Raw genomic sequence first — 16,610 nt, forward strand, 5'->3', positions numbered from 1 at the left:
AATCTGACTGAGAAAGAGGTGAGTCATCATAATAACATCCTCCTTCTATTGTTCATTGTCACATCTCTGAGTAACGTTCCATCTACTCGCTTTGCAAGATTGTACATTTATAATGTAATTTCAAGCCAATGTGGTTGGCAATGAAATTGAATCAGGGCCAGAAAGAACGTATTAACAGTAGTAATCCTCGACCTCACATCAGAGGAAAAGAATGCATGTTAATGTATAAGTAATGCTCTTTTTCCCCACAGGATGGGCCTTTAGCGTTGGATCCTGGCCCTGTGTTTGCCAGGGATGGAGACAAGAACAGGAGTGAACAGATTAGCTACAAAATACTCAGAGGTATGGTGTGTGTCTGTCTGTCATCATTGTACTGCAGGAACATCCGCTGCTGTTTCAGACATCTTGCCCAAATGTGGAGTTCCACATGGCTCCAGACTGGACTTTGTTAACACATACAGATTATGTAGTGAAGGTTGACCGTTGACCACCAAATTTGAGTCTTGAGTGCAAGTGGATGATTGTGAAAAATGTGAAGGCATTCCTGAGATATTGTGTTCACAATGTTGGGATGTATATAAGTATACAGACAGATGTATGTAAGTACAGACTACAGACATGCCTCTGGTTGTGGCTTTCGCCAGAAAAAATTGTGACAGACGTAAATTGACCAGCCACCAACCTTCTTACACTGGCAGGTGTGAAACACTTTCCAGAAAGACAGAGCTCTCCAGGAGCAAAACATTTGCAAGTGTTAACTGTATGCAAACATTAAAAGGAAATGATATAATTTAGGCTCCAAGCTTGTATTTGTATTAACAATATTTTTTTTGGTGGTTTGTTTGTTTGTTTTTTACCAGGAAATGAGGGCAGTATATTCCAGATTGATGAGGAGACAGGAAACATCACCATGGCTAAAGCTGCTGATATTGTTGGCCCAATAACCCTCACTGTTCTGGTACAAATCTAGTCTAGTCTTTTATATTGTTCTGCACTGATGCCAAGTCATTTGCAAAGGCTTTACAGAGAAACGTAGAGGGTAAATTGTCAATCAAAATCTTTACGGTGTGGCTCTGCAAGAGGCTAGCTGTCCATGACAGGGTCTGTTTGTTTTTGTGTGTGGAGCTAATCTTGCAAACCGCTAAACTGATCAGCACCAAACTTTGTATGCACACTGTCAGTAGGCCACAAAGTACCTCCACTAACATTTTTACATACAGTATGATTTGTACTTTTACTTAAAATGTATAATTGAAGATAAGGGGAATTGTAATTGTATTAAAACATATGTCCTAAGAGCCACATAATTTCCAAGTTCAACCCTAGTTGACAAAAGGAATCACAACCTGGATTTTTGTTTTGTTTATTTAAGAATTACAAACATGAATATTTATCATTGACATCTAGCAGTCTCTAACACACTGTTTCTACCTCCTGCTTGGATGTCATCGTCCAGGCCTCACAGGTGACCAACAGGGACCAGTTTGCTGCGACACAGGTCACCATAGAGGTGATGAGGAAGAGCAGGAACCCTCCACGCTTCGAGAAGGAGCGCTATGAAGGATATATCTACAGCAACTCTGTCCCCGAGAGCATGATCCTCAGGGACAGGACTTCCAACAGGCCCTTCAGAGTCAGGGCCAGAGACGAGGACTTTGCCAGTGTGAGTGATGTCATTTCAGTTAATTGGAAAGCCAACTAACTGCTACTTTGAAATGACATTTGATGTACGGATGCTTGAGTCAATTAAATAGCCATACAAATGCATGGAATGTTCAATCCTTTTAAATTAGTTCATTTATCAGATGTTTTGATCAATTTGCGGTTGTGCAAAGGGGTGTGAATCCAGATGTTTTGATCAGTTTCTTTGCATCTGTCACGGGGGACCAGGGGGTGAACCCAGATGTTTTGATCAGTTTCATTTTGTCCATCCATCCGGACAGTTTCTGTCCAGGGTGTGAATCCAGATGTTTTGACGAGAGTCTTTGTGTCCAGGGTGTGAATCCAGATGTGAAGTACGAGGTGCAGTACAGTAGTTACGTCAACGTGACATCAGAGGGCTTCATTATTCTGAAGAGAGTTGTGAAGACAGAGTCCTTTGCACTTCAGGTAGTACAAACTGACACTAACACAATGATAATCTGTCAGTATTACAATAATAATCTTAAATTTCTACAGTAATAAACTAACAGTACTAAATTAATAATCTCACAGTATTACAGTAATAAACAGAATACTACATTAATAAACGTACAGTACTACATTAATACTCTTCCTAGGGGTGGGCGATATGGAAAAATACAATATCACAATATTTTCTCAAGCTGTATCACGATACACGATTTTATCACGATTCTTTTTCACGTTGGTTATTTTTCAAGTTACTTGACTCTCTGGGTTCCTTTTGGGAGGTCTAAATTGAACTTTACAAGTATGTAACTCTGACAGCATACAAATGAAACCAAATGGACCCTTACGGGTCCATTTGGTTTCGTTTGTATACTGTCAGAGTTAAGTGGAGACCTTGACATTTTAAAGTTTGAGATGAATTTGACCAAAATGTTATTGAATTCTGCAATGAATCTCTGTATTAACGATTAAACAGGATTTTTTACAAGGCTCCCTCAATTGTATCACGATGTATACGATACCTCTGAAAAGGTGTATCGTGGAGACATTGTATCGTCTCAGCGATAATTATCACCATATCGCCCACCCCTAACTCTTCCTGTACGGCATGAATAATCTTACAGTACCAGTGTCGTAGTTGTGTAGAGAAACACTTGTCTTTGCATGTGCATGCAGCTCAGAGCGGTGGATGCCACTACAGGAGAGATTGGTTCAGCTGCGCTTTCTGTTCAAGTCATACCAGGTAAGCTGTCCAGCTTGGTGTGAACACATTGCACTACACTTTTGCTATATCCCAATTCTGTTCCGCACATTTTAACAGTATACTGAAAGGACACATTTACTGTAAATGTAAACAGTTTAACAAGCTGCATGTGAACATGATGCAGCCCATATTGAAGACCGACAGCTACATGTTTTAGTGTCACGTTGTTTATCATGATGGTTTAAGATCATGTCACTCTGATCAATAGAACAGGCTTTAATATCTCATGGATGGATTCCCAGGATGATATCTAGAAGTAGCTGTGTGATCTAATGTGAGGGATCATATAAACCTGAGTAATCTTAAGCAATGTACAAACTAGGGATTTGGTATGTATCAATTTAGCGTGTTCAAATTGTGATGTTTCCACATACATGATGAGTACTGGTTAATTTTCAATTTAGCTGTATTAACACTTCATTAGAGATACAGTGCCATGATTTTTCCCCACCTAAAACATGATTATCAGGTATTATGATTATACTAGGAGGAAGATTCTTTCCAAAAAAGTGTACAGAAAGAGTTTTCATGTGGCCACACCCACCACTTCATTAAGTATGCCTGGTTGTCATGGTGGGTGGTGACCCAGCTGAAGTTAGCCACACCCACAGTGTTGGGTGAATGGTAAAAGGGGAGGGGATGATTACATGATGTCATTTTATCTGTGTTTTTGGATCTGCACTTTTGACCCACAAGGTGTCAGCCTCCAGGAAGAAACCCCAAATACAAAGGGAATACATAATTGTTCATAACAACTATACCAGGGGGTCTAATGAAGTACTGTCAACCTCATAGACACATGCCAACCAGAAAAAGTACAAAACTATGGCACCGCCCCTTTAACTACCATGAACGGTAATGTTTTGCAGCGGTGGCCGTCCCCTCTCCGTCGGGTGGCGGGTACCGTGCAGGTGACATGGCACTCCTTGGCCTGGTCATGGCTGCTCTGCTGGTCCTGTGCCTCATTGTGATTGGTTTCCTGGTTTCACGCTTGAGGAAGGGGACCGCTAATCTGAACAAACTGTCAGAGGTGAGTATCATTCTCTGAGTTTTATTTTTTTAATGGCGTAGGTTCTGAAGGAGTCTAGCTGTCTATAAGAGGGTCAGTCTGTGTGTGTGTGTCCAGAGCTGATCTCACAAACTGCTGGACTGATCAGCCCGGCATTTCTTGTGCACACTTGTTGTCAGTAGCCCACATTATGTTTCTTACTTCTTTTGAAAATATATACAGTATTTACTTTCAATTCATAGTCAATTAAGCTCTGATGATGCTGAAATCCTGCGTCATAATGTCATAGATGACTGACATAATGTGTGACTGACGTCACAGGCTGGTCACTTGAAATTGGAGCCAGGTTCACATGTGGACCTTCAAGATCAACATGATTAGTTTTTTTTAACCCCTAACATTTTGTAGTGCCTGTGATGTGTTTTGAAGGCAACACATCTTTTGAAAAACAGTGTATCCTATCCATGATACCAACACTGTGAAATAGACTAAATACTGTCTGGATCTGTGATAAAGCCGTGTTGCTCCTGAGTAGCTTTGATGAATATTTATCAGTTGAAATCCACAGAAGGGCTCTGTGTTAAAACGGAACAAATGAACTTTGCCAACGCTTGGGCACCACGGTGGCATCTGTAACATTGAACAATGCCTCAATATCCTCCATGCTTCATTAACGTGTGTATTAATGACAGGCTTTCCCCCCCGTTTCTAGTGTTTGGGCCCTTGCCTGCGGGCTACCCAGAACGGAGACGGGCCAAAAAGGGACTCCTTGGAGTACACCAACGATGGCTTCCAGACCGAGGGCGACCAGAGCCGTGGAGGGAAAAAGCGTTGGGGCGGCCTTGTGCCCAGACGGAGCACCCTACCTCTGGGCCGAAGCAGAGTGATCCCCCTCGAGCGAAGGAACCGTCACTGCTCCTCCTGTGGCGTGTACACGAACCACGTGGGCAAGGGTGGCAAAGGAGGAAGAGAGGCGGACGAATATGGCAAGAGGTCGAGCCGGCCGAGGAAAGAGGGGCAGAAGACGGTGTGGTTCAAAGAGATTGAGGACTCCTCGGAAATCGAGGTGGAGATTATCCCAGACACTGTGGGCCAGGTACAAGAAGACACGGAGGAGGAGGCGAACGGCGAGGTGGAGATGGACGGGGTCGTCAGAGACCCGGCCGCCCCTCGGCCGGACGATGACGACGACACAACGGAACCCGCTGAGGACCAGGGTCGTGGTGACGTTGAATCAGAACAAAAGGAGGAGGAAAGCAAAGAGGCGGATGGCTAAACCCGGTTTATACTTCATTGCACGACAGCTTCACAGACAGAAAATAGTTGATCTATAAGCTCAAAACACGCCGCAGATGCAACACATTGTGTGCTTATAGATCAGCTATTTTCAGTCCATGATGCTGTCATACGACGGAGCATAAATTAGGTATAAGGGCACGGTTACACCGCACTTTTATTCTACTTATGAGGGCGTATTCTGCATTTCAATGGGAATGGAGTGTTTTTTTTTGCTGAAATTCGCAAATGGCAGCAAATCGCTCCATTCCCATTGAAATACATTGGCAGAATCCACACCATAGGTAGAATAAGTGTGGCGTGACTGTGTGTGCCCTAAGGGTGCAACCCTGCAAAAAACCCTGAATTCATCACTCCTCAAATGACATGGACACAAACACTCACAAAACGGAGAGAAATGCTGTTTCGTTTAGGTTTTGTTTGTTTTTTTGTTGATATTTTTTAAAGTAGAGATCTCTGGATAAACTTTTCTGGTTATGTGCGTAAAGAAGAGATTCAAGGACACAAGGAGTATTTATTTTCTACTGGGAATATTCACCGTGTTAGCATCATTGATAATACCATAACTACCTGTATAGTGTACAAAAGAAATGCTTTTCATATGAAAGCAACTTGAATCAAAATGAGGGCATGTACAAATAAATGAAAGAAAAAATGATTTAGGTCAGTGCTCAATAAATGTCACATTTATGCAAACATGTTTAGGTCACCAGAGCACTTCCGGTAGAAATGTCACAATGCACTAGACATTTTGAACAAGCTTTGCTAAAACAAAGAAGGCCACAGAAAATATTTGACCAAAACGAAATCTGTTTACTGAATACTAAATGAATGAAGGGACTTTTCTGTGAATTGTATTTTGAGAATGTTGTGTAAAATAACAATTTTATGATAAAACAAAATATATTGTTAATATATAGTTGACATTTTGTACTTTTGAAGGAATAATAAAGTTTGAAAGATTTGTTGATTTAAGGCTACCTTGTTTGACATGCTTCAGTAAAAACATAAAAATTAATTTAGGATATTTAACACTTAAATATTGTGGAAATAGTTTTACTGTGTTGTCTTAAAGTGATCCCTGACTAATACGACAAATATGTCTTAATACATTATAATTGTCCTCTATAACTACAATGTAAAATTAAAAACACCTTAAATATTTTATTTCTTCTAGAAATAGCTAATCTTTCACTCAGTAGGGGAAATGCCTGTCGCAAGTTGATGTCATAAATGTCATGTGTCATTTTTATGGCATGCATGTGCAAAAAAACAAAACACAAACACATTTGAAATATTGATTTGATGCTCATATTAACCATAGGAAGTATTAAGTTTGTTTTTATTTTCACATGCATGCCATAAATTCCATGGGGATAGATCACACTTGACATTTGACATCATCAGCTTGCGACGGGCATTTCCCCTATTGAGTGAAATATTAGCTATTTCTAGAAGAAATAAAATATTGAAGGTGTTTTTAATTTTACATTGTAGTTATAGAGGACAATTATAATGTATTAAGGCATATTTGTCGTATTAGTCAGGGATCACTTTAACCTTGAATAAAGTCAGTTCAAGTCAGGGCAAAGGATAATTTAAAATGTTGGAAATCCAACTAATGTGAAACAAAAACAATTTTGCATTCCTAAACAAATATGATATACATTTTGTTAATCATTGTCATTTTAACAGTTAAATCCAGCCGCCCCAACAGGAAAAGTATCCACAATGTGAGCAATACAAAGTTAAGAAAGAAACTAATGTTTTTAAAAGTCTTTATTGAAGCCAATCACAATGCAATAGTTATCAGTAGAAGAGGCCAAATTCCTCCAAGAAATAAAATCCTAATTAAAACACAGGTCCCTGATTTTTAAAAAGTCTAGCTCTCTCAGATGTTCAAACCCCAAAAGGTCAGAACCGATCAATATTGATCGCCGATCATGCATACACCACAAAACACAAATCTCACCGGTTAAAAACATTCTGCAGAGAAGAAAAAAATAAAATAAAATGTTGTTCTTTCTTCCGAATCAGTGCATTTAGGCTCTACACAAATCTATTGCTAAAGAGAATTGAAACCAACAGCAACGCGTGTAGATGAAACCTCATAACATCAATCCACTTGGTACAATGAAACAGGCTAGTGTCTTTAGGCTGCTTGTGCTTATTTGGACTTGGCAAAGCCCACCCTGTTGTTCTCACGATCAAAAACAGTATAATACTGGCCAATGAATACATCTCCCAGAATCCACAGGGGCCCAGCAGGGGCGGGGATGTCCAAACCCATGAAGCCACTGAGGCAGATGGTTTTACCAGCCTGGCTTTCCTGGAAGGATTGGAAGATAAAAGACAATCAGACAAAGGGGTCTCAAAGCCAGAATAATCTTTTATGCAAAGAGGAACATTTGATGATGCCGAGGATAAAAAACAGATTGATACAACAAACATTTAAATGTTTCTTTGAGAAATGACTTTTCCAGGCAACACAACAGCCCACTCCCACAAACAGAACACTTGGCGTTGCCAAATGAAACAATGACACACTTTGTGTGACTTTATGACACAATGGTCACAGGGTTGTTGTTGTTGTAGAAGCAGACTCTCCGCTGCCCCCTGTTGGTCATCAAGCACTTGTCAAGACAGACTCACCTTGAGGACATACTGCTCTCCGGTCAGTGTGTAGGACTGCCCGCCAATGTTGAAAGTGATGACAGGGAGGGTTGGGATCTTGTCACAGCTCACCATGTACTGCAACACAACATTCACTTATTAACAAAAGCCATTGAATCAGTTGGTAAGTCAGTGCTGTCACGATTATCATTTTAAGATGACGATTAAGTTGTTATACAAATAATTGCAATTAATGATTTGTGTTTAGACATTGAACATTGAAACATACAATGATTGATTGTTGCTTTTGTTTGATGCTATAGTATGATCAAGTAAGGCGTTAATTTATGAAAACAGTCAATATGGAGATAAGAGGTTTCTGCCCGACAGTAACTATATACTGTATAGATGAATGGAAATGATCAAAACGTCTATGAAAAACAATTGCGATTAACTCAAATAACTGCAATCTGGTGATTATCTAGTAATTGTGACAGAGCTATGAGTTGTGTGGACATAATGTCAGGAGGATGCAGTCTACCTCTCCCTGGATGAGTGGGGTGGCTCCGATGGCTTTCTGCAGGGCCCTGACCTCAGCTGCAGGGCCAGTGATGAGAGAAGTACCAGTGTCCACAATGGCCTCACAGCCTCCCTTACACAGTCCTAGCTGGCTCCCAACTCCCAGCCTATATTCATACACACATTCAAACACGTATAAATCAATGTAAAACCACGGCATCGCTTTGTATTAACCACTGGAGTATTCCTGTGTATCAATGCATTTAAAGGCTTCTGCTATCTGCATACTTCAGCACTTACAGTAGTAGCATGGCACCATAGTGTGTGTGTGTGTATCTCATGCTATAAACCCTGGAATCCCTATTCTGGGGCAAACATTCAGTGAAAATAGTTAATCTACAAGTTCACAATGCGTCGCAATGCTGCACATTGGTGAAATTGTAGATCAACTATTTTCGCAGAAGATATTTATGCTAGAGCAAAAACAGGAGGGGCCCTAGAATAGAGCCCTGGGGGACTGGTCAACTATGTATACAGGGTTTAAAGTGGTTAAAAAGGGGAATTACTAGCAAACCCTGTAAGTCAGGGGTCTTCAATGTTTTCAGGCCAAGGACCCCTTAGTTCTGAATCTGGCTATAAAGCAGATTCTCTTTTCTTTTCTATCACAAAAAGATTTGGAGGACCCCCTGGGGGTCCCAGATCCCATGTTGAAGACCCCTGCTGTAAGTAAAGTGGTAATGTCTGAACACACACCCATCCATGCGGATCTGCCAGTAGGCCTGGCGAGTGATGTTCACGTAGTTGAAGTCTCCGCTGTAGTACTTGGGGTCAGTTCCTCCCAGGAGCAGCTCGCCACCAGGTTCAGTGTCAGGGTTTCTAGTGAACAACACAAACACAACAGTGGAGACTTAAAAGCTGAAATCAGATATTTTGGATCAGTAATCAGATCAATTCAAAATTTCAATACATTTGGTTAAAAGTGGCAACAGTGAGGCTTAACCCCTGAAAACCACATTGTGATTTGTGTGGCTTACTGGCTTCATTAACATACTGCACACCTACAAACTTGCAGTTGACAGCTACATATTGGAAGGGAAGCCATTATTATACTCTGTCTTGTAGTTTTGTTATTAAAATGGGCAAAATAAATCTATATGGGGGGGAAAAAAAGAGAGAGTAAAGCTACTTGCTGCCCTCTCATGGCAAAAATTGCATATTACAGGTTTAACTCTTTTCAAAACAAGATGGACCCAACAATGACTAGAAGATAAAACAACATTCAAATTAGCAATTTGGAAAACCTAATTCTGTACATAATAAACTTGGCAGCTACCTACTTGGAAAAATAAGAGGTGTACAAATGTTTTCAACAAGAATCCAAAATTATCACTTCATGCTTATGGTAACCCAACTCAATATAGTATTTATTCAAGATAATTAATGAACAATTAATTGTTTGGCTGCTTGTTTTTTAATAATTAAAAATATAAAGGGTAAACACAAAAAGCATGATAAATAATAAAGGCTTTGTCAACCAGTTTAGTGCATGTAAAAACTGGTTGGCATGTAGTGGGGAAATGGGAGAGAAAATATGAATAAAAAAACGCATGTTTTAACACCAAAAATCAAGTCTTCTACAGAATAACGCCATTGTTTTCATAAAGTTTCGAGGCAAACCAAAGTCTACCCTTAAAAGCACAAAACTGCCCGTGTCTGGTGTCAGAGACAGCTGTTAGATTCACACAGATGTTTATAACCTACTGTAGGACCAGCTCAGAGGGGTTAGACAGTCTGCTCTGAGACTGGGAGGTCAGGGTTCAATCTCTGGCTGAGTCATACTAAAGATTATAACAATGCTTGGCACCCAGTATCAGGTGTTAGACTGTGGTGGCAAGTCCCTGCAACCTACTAGCATCATGTCCAGCGAGGGTAGTTGTACATCAAGCTGCGTCACAATAAGGAAACAGGAGATCATAGTCTTCTGACCTATGGACCACTTATTTACTTTGAGAAAGAACCTTCTTCCTTCCACGGCGGTCAAACTGTTGCTAGTTGCTACCATTATCATTATAGCTGCTCAAGTCAACTCAAAATGTATTTATAGAGCACATTTACAAATAACTGAAGCCAAGCCAAAACCAGCTTTGCAGGACACAGCAGAAAATAGAGTAACAGGTTTAGCTATGCTCAAAAATCCTATGGATTGGGAGGCTCTGATATTAAATGGCAAGCTATTCCAATTTAAAGTCTCTGGGAAGCTGCAGCAATGTCTCGGTCCCCGCTGGTCCTTTTTTTCGGTCGAGAGCTCAGTCAGCAGCAGCTGGTCGACCTTAGGGGTCTAGCAGGAGTGTAGTCCTCAATAAGGTCAGAAAAGAAAAGGTGGGACAAACCCTTTCCTCGCTTTAAAAGCAAACATTAAAAACTTTAAATCTATTCTAAAATGGACTGGAGTAATGTGATCACGCCTCCTTTTATCAGTGAGGTGGGCAGCAGCATTCTGGACCAGCTGCAGACGCCTAAACAGTAACTGGTCGATGCCAATATAGAGTGAATTGCAATAGTCCAGCCTGGTAGAAATAAAGGCATGGGTCACCCTCTTGAGGTCGCTGGGGGAGAGGTAGGGCTTGACCTTGGCCAGTTGGCACAGCTGAAAGAAACTGCTACAAAGTCTGAGGAACCAGGACAAAATCCTGTACACAATGTAAGAATAAAGAAACATTTGACCTAGAATGTAGCACATACCATTAGCCAACATGTCATTACTTGCCTCGTACTAATGTTGCTGTACATGAGCCACCGTGTTTGACATCAATAACAATGAAATACAAGCTGGTGAAAATGCAGACATCACCAATACTCCTTGGGATAAAGCTTTGTCTGTCCTCACCTGTTGAGGTAGAATGAAAACACATTTTGCTCCACTTTCTTCTGACTCATGATGTTGTCAAAGACTGGTGCCACTCCATCTACAGAGATGCGTGGGTAAGCCATGCCGAGGATGCCGTCGAACTTTGCTGCAATGAAGGCCACGCCAGGCTGCTTGGTAGCCTCCCCAAACAACTGTTCAGTGACCGATAAGTCTCCAATCTGGGAGAACAGAGACCAAAGACTCAACTCAGAATGTGTGTCTCACTTATTAATGGGACATCTTCTTGCAGAATACTTATGCAACTATGAATTATCAGTCTTGCATTCAGTCTCACTTATGAGACTATGAGAGTTTGATTAATTAATGTATCATGCCAATGATATCTGATTTTGCATGAAATATAGAACTGGGGTTACAATATGTATGTAGCGTACCATGCATGTGTCCTGACTGAGGAACCCAGACAAACTGCCGGATCCATACTGTATGGCAAATGCGGTTCCATTCTTCACATATGTAGAGGACTTTGCAGAGTTGTACTTATGATGAAGCACTGAAAAGGACAACAGAATAATCAATGGATGAAGGTCAAATTTTAATTCTGAAGTTATGTCATTTTAATAACCAGTTAAACCATATATGTCGTTGACCGGGGCTCCATACTTGGTCCCCTGCTTTCATTCCTCTACACCAGATCTCTTTGACAAAAATAGCCAATGTATAAGCTCACCAAGTGTCGCAGCGCAACAAGTTGTGAGCTTGTAGATCTGCTATTTTCGTGGAATGTTTGCCTATCATGTCATTATGCTCACAATAGGGATGCTAGGGTTCATGTGATTAAAGGACCACAGCGGCATTTTGTCACTACAAATAACGCACTCATTACATTACTGATCGTAATTATTTCTCTAATTACAATCCTGTGCTTAGGAAGATGGTCAGAAGTAAGGTTAAGTATGTGATTTGTAGTCAACTTGCTAAAACAATGTTATGGTTCTTCATAAGATTCTTGGGAATATGTATGTAATGATTATAGGTTATGTTTAATCATTAAACATACAGTAAGGATCCTAGGTGTGAACATCTCTAAAACTTACAGCAAGCTATGTCTGTCCAGGAGCAGTGAACGGAGGGTACCCACAGATTGGACGAGCCTGTGTCAAACACAACAGTGAAGGGCTGGGGAGGAGAACCCAGGCTAATCTCTCCATAATACTGAGCCTGGACAAAGAAAAAACAAAAACAGAAATCAACGTATTTGCATCATGGACACATAAGACAAAGAAACCTTTCCAAATAACATGTTTTCCCTGAAACAGCACTCAATTAATTCAAGAGACGACACGATAATCTCCTTTAGGCTACAAGCTGCTTGTATATAATAACGTCCAGATCTAGTAATTAGGACTGATGATTTCACTGTGGCATACGGTCCTGAGTACATGATCTTACTATAAATAGTTACATTAGAAAACAAGCAGCAGACAGATTTCTGTGTCTTACAACTACTGCCAATTTCAAATTTGAAAGCTCTGTAGCGGAAACAATTTGTTTTAGCAATGACTTAACAGTTGTTTGTATTCTACAGAGACAATGCTTTGTTACGACGAGATTTGATCAATTTACTTTTACCAGCTGTGAACTGAATAGCTCTCCTCCTGCCACATTCGAGGATATTGTGGGTTTAGAATTCAAATCCTGAACTTAATACAGTGCAGTATAAGTATACTGTATTTTGATGTGTGTTAACGCAGTACATAAAAGTTTGATTTAGGATATATTAAGTATGGAATTGGGATGTAGTATTGTCATATCTACACACCATGATCATGGAATTGTATTTCACAATATAAAGTACACCTCAGTTTGCTGTTTAGGCTTTGTCAAAATAATAAAGGCACTAGTGGGCAGATATGACAATTTAAATATACAAAATCTGTTTCTGACATATGCAAAGAGAGGTACCAATAATCAATATAAGTAGCGTATTATAGCTGACCATAATAATTTGATACTTAAAGGTTTTAAGAAATAGTGCTAATAGAAGATCTACAAGATCAATTCGTTTAATTAGTTCATTCATTTAATCCAGCTGTTTTTAAACATTATGTACGTTATTTTTGCAGAACAGCTATTCAGCAAAAATAAATGCTCAAATAACAGGAGTTTGTGTAGTAATTGTGACAGGCCAAGTCATGTGCCGCTGACCTGTTCAGCAGTCATTGTTAATATGAAGTCATGCTGCTGTTAATTCTGTAACCGAAATAGAACAAAGTGTTCCTGAGTCACAGATTAGTCAGCAAACTTATTCTCCTAGTAAGTGTAAGAAGGTTCCTACTACTAAGTGATTAAACAAAAGCAGAAGTGCATTTATTGTACTAGTGGGCTGTATGCAACAGGTCTCCAGCTTGTCACTGGCACATGACATGTCAAGTCAGGTTTCCGGTGGTTTCTGTGGTTTTAGATCCTCTCTGCTGATCTTAACCAATGCTGTTCCTCTTTAGCACATGACAGCGTAAACAATCTCGACTTGGATGGCTCTTATGGCTTACAAGATTTGTGAAGTAATGGGAAATATCAAAAACCACTATCAATACTGTGAGTGTGTTCTAATTTATAGTAACTAACAGCATAAATTATTTTGTATGCAGGAGATTGCTGATTTTACATCAAATTACAGAAACAGCAGGGCACAGGCCCCTAACGCAAGAAAAAGGGCTTCTAGCTTGTCTCATCCACTGCATCTGAAAGCGCAGGTCGCTTATCAATATGCAAACATTTCAGTCTTATCATATCTTTTAGGTCAAATGCTAGGATGGGGTGACCTGAAAGAACACCTGTCTGAATAGGTAAAGAGTAAACAAACAAGCTTCTTGCTAGACAGACAGACTGAGGCCAAACATCACCTGATCAGGATCAAGAAGCTTAAAACCTGATTTATACTTTCGTCATGCAACGGAAAAATAAATTAGGATTAAGGGTGAAGTGAGTGCACTTCTGAGTCATCTGTCATATGGCAATGGATTCTGTTCAGTTATGATGGTTCAACCCAACTTTTCAGCACCCAGTGCTGATTCTGGTTTCATCAGGACCACAATTCAACCATTCTATTGGGGGGGGGGTCTAGTAGGATTAGTTGTAAAAGGCCAAGTCAGTCACAACACAAGAGAGCCTTTGTTGCAGTGCTCTCATAGTTTAGCATTTCACTTTTTGACAGTGCATTAGGGAAAGAGCAGGCTTGAGGGTCCACAGCCCCTGGTCGGTGGAGCGGGGCAGGGGCAGTGAGTGCTTACGTCGAGGAAGTTTTTCAGGGTTTCTGGAGTCGGGGCATCGCTGGTGGGGAAGCCAGCATTGTACTTAAGGGAGTGGTTGTCAGCCAGGAGTTCCTTTGCACTTCTCCCAGAGTCTGTCATCTCACGCCTAATGGAACGGAATTTTGTCAACGGAATTCTGGTGGGACAGAAAAGAGAAAAGTGAGACGATTGATTTATTTTAGGGTCAGTTCACTGAGAACACATAATATGGTGTCATGTAGGTATCGCCTGACCTACTTTGACTTCCTTATCTCTAGGGTCTGACTATTTCTCAGCATGCAATGCAAGACCAAATGAGGGCTGTGAACAAAGGGTTTTCTTTCATCCTTTTGGCAACACAAACCACAATTAATTAATGTAATTTTCACAAGCATGCTTACTACCGGTTCATGAACAGTAGTAAACAGCTGCCCTGGACATGTGTGGTTGTCAGCATTCAGGGTATTCCTCGCTTTCTTCCATTAAAAAACAACTGCAAATAAACTGGCAAATTAATCCTTCAAATTACTATGCAATATACAGAAAGAAACCATTGACTATCCACAACTTTCCAACGTCCCATCGTACATTGCGCTGAAGGAGTGCGGCAGTTCCGGCACCGCAGCCAAGAGTGATATACAAGCTCACAAAGGTTGCATCTGCAACGCGACGTGAGCTTGTATATCTGCTGTTCTCCGGAAGTGTCCCACAAATAATTCTACACTAAATTCTCTCGGAAACAGGTGGATAAAATGCTAAACTTGTTTTACTGTATATTCTATCAATGAACCATTGAACAGAATTTGATGAGTCAGTACTGGTGTATTGCCATGAAGGGGACAGGAGTGCTTGGCATAATCACAAGGGTTATTGTTTGCCCCAGTCTGTGATCCTGTCTACCACACCTACATACAGTATGTTAGAGTAACTCATGTAAGGTTTTACATATCAACACAGCAGCCCTGGCTGGAACAAGGTGTTGTAGACTAAAGCCCAGTCACACACCAATGCAACTACTTGTAACTGTCATTTGGAATAATGTTTGCTAATAAGTTGTTGCGAATCATTGGTGTGGACTGGCCTTAATGTTCTGAAAATGCACAAGGAACACTTGAAAGACAGTATTGAATGATATAGAACAATACTGTAGATTATATAGAATAATACTGCAGACAATACAGAATAATACTGCAGACAATATAGAATAATACTGCTCCTATTTTGGAATAATTCTCTACATTGTAGATATGAGTATGACACCCAAAGTCTCTAGAATAATAACAGTAACACTTACAATAAGGAACCTGCAGACATTATGGAGCAATAACACGGGCAGTATGGAAAGATAAAAATACTGCAGAATGCAAACTGCAGTCACAGTATGGAATGTAAGGAACATGCAGTCAGAGAGTGCAGTTAAGCTGGTAGTTAGCTTAGCTTAGCGGCTAGCCATATAGTTTATCTGTTTTTTAACCTTTCTCGGTGGGCTGTTTACTTCTTAACTTGAGCCACGGCCAATGTGGATACTAGCAAACTGATTCTCCACAACCACAACACAATGACATCATCATGTAAGTGACACCGACATTGTTGTCAGTCACACTGGTTTGAATCATAACATTATTTGATCCTATTATGTAGTGAAAATAATTGATGCTGCTCTTCGCAGTTTCTCTTACCGAACAAGTGCGTCGTTCATCAAAACAAGCGCCGCAAAAACACACAGGTGTAAAGTCGCCATGGTAGAGCTATAGTTACTGTACAACATAAATTAAATGGAAGCTCAGGACTCAGGAGTGTGGAAAACAATGACAGAGCAGATTCACATGAAGTAGACAACAAGCCAGACAGACACTTTATAACCCAGTCACTATCATGTGACTGAGGACGGAGGCGTTGTTGAACAACAACAACTGATTCGTTGCACGACGGTGTCGTGCGTGGAAAATAACAAATCTACAAGTTCACAACGCGTCCCGGATGCTACATTTGTTGCCGCATTGTGAGCTTGGAGATCTGCTACATTTGCGCCGTCGCGCAACGGAGCATAAATTGTACATGCGTTTCCGGAAGACGATCCTCGTTGGCGTATTGCTGCCCCCCACTGGTTGATTAGAG

At 40.5% G+C, this 16,610-nt stretch overlaps 1 protein-coding gene across 1 annotated transcript; it reads right to left on the bottom strand.

Annotated features, from left to right (window-relative positions):
• Positions 1-6,962: 6,962 nt before the first annotated feature.
• ctsd (cathepsin D) lies at positions 6,963-16,351 on the bottom strand. Its single transcript, XM_080729422.1, has 9 exons — positions 16,172-16,351; positions 14,493-14,649; positions 12,297-12,420; positions 11,634-11,752; positions 11,218-11,417; positions 9,084-9,206; positions 8,353-8,497; positions 7,851-7,949; positions 6,963-7,527 (listed from the first exon to the last, which is right to left on the bottom strand). Exons 1-9 carry the CDS (start codon positions 16,258-16,260, stop codon positions 7,366-7,368), a joined length of 1,218 nt encoding a protein of 405 aa, XP_080585548.1. The 5' UTR covers positions 16,261-16,351; the 3' UTR covers positions 6,963-7,365.
• Positions 16,352-16,610: the final 259 nt, after the last annotated feature.

This window comes from Nannobrachium achirus (genome assembly GCF_963921795.1).
Source record: "Nannobrachium achirus genome assembly, chromosome: 7".
Taxonomy (NCBI): Eukaryota; Metazoa; Chordata; class Actinopteri; order Myctophiformes; family Myctophidae; genus Nannobrachium; species Nannobrachium achirus.